The following is a 4,635-nucleotide window of genomic DNA, read 5'->3' as shown; positions in this document are numbered from 1 at the left end:
CCATCACGCGCTACTGCTAAATTTTCATCAGCAGCGCGCTTTTCTTAACATCGCTACTACTAATTAGCAGTAGCGCCTCTTTTTGTGCCGCGCTGCTGCTAAGATTCTGTGTATAAGGTTTTCCCTAGTAGTGAGAACTCCTTGGAATCAAGGGATCCTGCACTCAAGGACGCCCTCAAGGATCTACCAGCTCTACAATGGCTCAACCTCGATCCATCTATTCGATCAAAGATCAAGGAGAATTTGCTCATGGCGCTAGAATCTGATTCAAGGCGCCCCTCGTCAAAAGTTATTGCAAGAATTGCATGCATTGAGATACCGAGGAATCAATGGCAGGACCTCATTCGCAAATTAGTGGACAACATGGCAAGGCCATCTTCTTCACTAAAGGAAGCAACTCTAGAAGTTTTGGAGTATGTCTTCGAGGGGTCTCCTTACCTTCTCAAGGGGGATCAAGGGGATCTTGTTAAGGCCAGTGTCGTAAATGCAGTGAAGAACCATGCAGGAGAGATAAGTTCTCAAGTTCGTCTGGCAGCGGTTAAAGCTCTACTCAACGTTCTTCGGGTTGATGAGTTTGCTCGGTTTAAAGACCATGCTGGCAGAAATTCTGTAGTGGCTGTAGTTTGTGATGCGGCTGAATGCAATGAAACTGAGATCAAAGAGGTGGCATTTGAGTGCCTTGTTGCAATTGCATCCAGATATCATACCAATTTAGAACCGTACAAGGAAATCATACTAAGTCTTACATCCCAAGCTTTGAAAGGAGATGTGGAATCACTTAAAGTCAAATCTATTGAGTTGTGGAGCACTATTTGCCAACAAGAGGTTGATTACCAACAAGAAGAAGAAGATTTAGAAGAAGAAGAAGAAGAAGAAGAAGAGACCTCTAACTTTATTGGTTCTCTCTCTTCATTTGTTCCACTTCTGCTAGAAACTTACTTAAAAGAAGAGGAAAATTTAAAACAAGAGGACATTTCCATGGGTGCAGAACAAGAGGGAGATGATAATTTAGAGGACATGGACATTTCCATGAGTGAGGAACAAGAGGGAGATGAAAATGTGGAACAAGAGGGAGTAAATCTTGAGGACATTTGGGGACAAGAGGGAGATGAGGCTGTGGAAGGCATTTATATGACATGCCTAGGCCTCGCCGCTAGAACTATGAAGGATGCAGTTGTCCCCCTTGTGATGCAATTTGTTGAGTGCAGCATCAGTGGACCACATTGTCATAGTCGCAAGGTAGCCATTTTTCCATTAGCTTTTATCCTTGAAGGTCCCTCTGTCAAGCAACTTGCTCCTGTAGTTCATTTGTTGCTTGACATGATGAAAGATCCCGAGGAAGGTGTAAGAGGCAGGGCTGCATGGACTCTTGCGCTGGTGTTTGAGCTTGTGGGTGCAAATAAAATCATCAGAAATGAGGGGGGCCTTCCTGGGATCATGGCTATCTTGATAGAGAGGAGCAAAGATGTCCCTCAAGTGTCCATTGAAGTGTATAGAGCTCTATATTTTCTTGTGAGAGGTTATGGAGAAAATGCAAAGTCAAAGTCATGTGAACTTTCACCTTTTGTCAAGCCTCTTATTGATGCTCTTCTTTGTGCTTCAGAACTTGCTAAAGAGAACCCTTTTAGGCTTCCAGCATGTACATCTGCTTATGAAGCACTGAGTGAGATTGTGAGAGTTTGCAACATTGAAGAATTAGAAGTTTGCAGGGCTGTAGGAGGCTTAATGTCTCAAATCTTTAGGAGATTGAACATCATGATTAATCGTCAAGGTGAAGCAGTTTCATCCGTTGAGAGGAAGAACCGTGGCCTTCTTGAGGTTTTGCTGTGTGGTCTACTAGAACTCTTAATCTGGAGGCTTGGCACTAGTTACTTGGCGACCAGTGTAGCATTTACACTTAATGGGTCTGCTAAGTGTGTATTGCTCCTATTGTGCATTGTCTTAACCAGTGACAGTAATAGTGCACGTGATGGAGCAGCCCTTGCCAGTGGTGCTCTTGCTCATGCCATTGGTGGTGAGTTTGTACAACACATGCCTATCATGCTACAGTACTTTAATGTGAAGCGGCTCTCCCCAGTTTATTTAGAAGTGATGTGTGATATCTGCCGTGTCTTGGGAAAAGAGGAAGAAGCGGTGCCATCCTATGATCATATTATGGAAGTTCTCTACCAAGGTATCCTAGAATCGACACTTCAACCTTCAATTTTATCGAGCTTTGGACAGATTGCTCTTGCTATTGGTGAGAAATTTGAGAAGTACCTGCCTCTAGTTATGGAAAAGCTTAGAGAAGCTGCTGAGTTGAATCCAGAGGATAATAAGGATCATGGTAACAAGGTTAGAGAGGGGATATTTAAGGCTTACCATGGCATATTGGGTGGTATAAATGACCAAAAGTCTGGGTTGAAGGTAGCGATGGCTCTAGTTGACTTCACCGAAGGTGTGTGCAAGGACCACAGCAAGATCAAGACAAGGTACGCACGCCTTCTTTTTTGGTTTGGTTATAGTATGCAGTACAATTATAGGTCATATACTCATTGATTGGTTATTTGTTTTAGGGATGGAAGGAATACAAGTGTGGCCATGGCAGGAATTGATGCCTTGTCTCAGCTTCCTTCCAGAGCGGAGGCTTAGTCGCAGGGATTGATTGCATTGATGAAGCATGGTAGGGTGAAGAAGTAGGAACTAAAGTGTGCTTTATTTTGTTATACACTGAACTTGTATGGACTCGGCTGAGAATAGGTGTCGGCTAGAAACTCCCTTGCCCTCTCATTGTTAGTACTACTCCCTCTGTTCCTAAATATAAGTCTTTTTAGACATTTTAAATGGAATACAACATACGAATGTATATGGACATATTTTAGAGCGTAGATTCACTCATTTTGCTCCGTATGTAGTCACTTGGTAGAATCTTCAGAAAGAGTTATATTTTGGAACGGAGGGAGTAGATACTATGGTGTTGGACAGACTTTCTGACAGCCTTCTGGCAATTTTGTTATAAGCAAGCAATGTAGAAGGAGCTCACTTACTGCAAGTTGGCACCATGTGTGAACATCTGTACTAAAATCCCCGGCCGCCATAACCATTCCTTGAAGTGTAATTTGTACACACAATTTAGCTTGGCTCCCTTTTTTTGTACCGGTATAAATGATTGAAAAATATTCGTGTACATTTAACTCTGGGAATATATGTCTATATCTGTTGACAAGTGTTCTGTGCCAAGTGCACTCCTCTTCAGTAGTTTGTTACTCCCTCTCTAACTTAATTTAAGACATTTTTTGACACTATATTAAGACGTTTTGACACTGTTATAGTGTCAAAAAACGTCGTATATTAAGTTACGGATGGAGCACTATGTAAACTTGTTTTTTTGTTTGTTATTGTGGGAACTTGTTTCTGTAATGCATGTGTAGTCATTTTGCCACTTTGGGCAGTTTATCTGTCCGTGACAGAACTTACTATTGATGCAGCTTTTTGTGCTCTGAGCAGAAAGAAAACTGCAATTTATCTATTTGTTGCCAGTATCATCTACTACCCCTATAAAAAGACGAGAGGGCGGAGAACCAAATCATCCTATCCATCGAAACCTGCAATCCGATGGTCTACATCCCTTCAGCATACTAAACGCGTTTTACGCTTTAATTACCCATCATGCCATTATGTTAATTAATTACCCACCATGCCATTACGTTAATTAATTACCCACCATGCCATTGGATTAATAAGCAACTAATAATCTCGATCTGACCTCGCTGCTGCCGTTCGAAAAGAAAAAAAAGTGCCAACAACGCACGCACGTACGCCCCCGCACGACCTCTCGCCCCCTCCTCATCCTACCATCCGACGCCACAGCACGGCGGGGATGCCGTTCGCCAATCCTCCCGCGCCCGAGCCGTCTCACCGGAACCGCCAAGCCTGCCCACCCGGGGATCACCACCGCACACACCCCCTCACCTCGAAGGGACCCTGCCTGTCCGGCTCGAGTTCCTTGCATCACCATCTGCCCGACTGTAGGTCAGGGCGCTCGTCGCCGGTGAGAGGCGCGCGGGAGCTGTTGCTGCCGCCGGGGACTTGGACACACGCGGGGCAGCCGCAGGCGAACGAAGCCGCAAGTGAGACCTCGACGGGCGGCGCCGAACACCGGTCTCCTCCCTGCTGCGCGTCGTTGACCTCCCTGCTGCAAGCTCCGCCTTCCTCTGGGGCTATTTCCTCCACAACAGGCTGCTCCATCCATCGGTACCCTACAGACTACGTAGCCACCATGACATCTCTCTCCCTCTAAATCCTTTCTTGTGCTGTTTGTTTTTCAGAAAAATTATGGATTATTGTGGTTAACCCAATATAACTTTTGAGGTGAACAGAAAAACTATGTTTCACCTTGTAGTGATTTGTGAATGGCATACGCACGCCGGATACCAACTCTGGCATAATGAGCTTAAGGACATAATGAAAGATTAGTATGCAAGTTTGTTATCAATTTGATGATACACGGCCAGTAATACTTGTTTCTTTTGCCTGAAATAAGGGATGTAGTGAGTTGTGACTTACAGAAAAAGATTCCATCTTCCCTATATTTCTACACTAGCTACTTGTATATTGTGCAGCACTTCACTCGAGTTTAGCTCCTTGTATATTCAG

At 44.2% G+C, this 4,635-nt stretch overlaps 2 protein-coding genes across 2 annotated transcripts in view; both read left to right on the top strand.

Annotated features, from left to right (window-relative positions):
• Positions 1 to 249: 249 nt before the first annotated feature.
• LOC123050171 (importin subunit beta-1-like) lies at positions 250 to 2,631 on the top strand. The gene is made up of 2 exons (XM_044473004.1): positions 250 to 2,471; positions 2,556 to 2,631. Exons 1-2 carry the CDS (start codon positions 250 to 252, stop codon positions 2,629 to 2,631), a joined length of 2,298 nt encoding a protein of 765 aa, XP_044328939.1.
• A 1,143-nt stretch (positions 2,632 to 3,774) lies between these two features.
• Positions 3,775 to 4,635, top strand: part of LOC123050170 (uncharacterized) — a 3,910-nt gene continuing 3,049 nt past the window's right edge. Inside the window, exon 1 of the mRNA XM_044473003.1 lies at positions 3,775 to 4,249. Coding sequence (XP_044328938.1) covers positions 3,860 to 4,249 — 390 coding nt within the window. The 5' untranslated portion in view covers positions 3,775 to 3,859. The remainder of the gene's footprint in view (positions 4,250 to 4,635) is intronic.

The sequence above is a fragment of the Triticum aestivum genome, chromosome 2D, assembly GCF_018294505.1.
Source record: "Triticum aestivum cultivar Chinese Spring chromosome 2D, IWGSC CS RefSeq v2.1, whole genome shotgun sequence".
In the NCBI taxonomy this organism is placed as follows: domain Eukaryota; kingdom Viridiplantae; phylum Streptophyta; class Magnoliopsida; order Poales; family Poaceae; genus Triticum; species Triticum aestivum.
The sequence above is the reverse complement of the archived record's forward strand: the minus strand, read 5'-3'. Positions and strand labels throughout refer to the sequence as shown.

Bases quoted from the DNA above. Each gene is read 5' to 3' on its own strand.
- LOC123050171 (XM_044473004.1), top strand. From the start codon at position 250: ATGGCGCTAGAATCTGATTCAAGGCGCCCCTCGTCAAAAGTTATTGCA. The intron at 2,472-2,555 runs GTACGCACGCCT...TATTTGTTTTAG, and splicing joins CACAGCAAGATCAAGACAAG to GGATGGAAGGAATACAAGTG.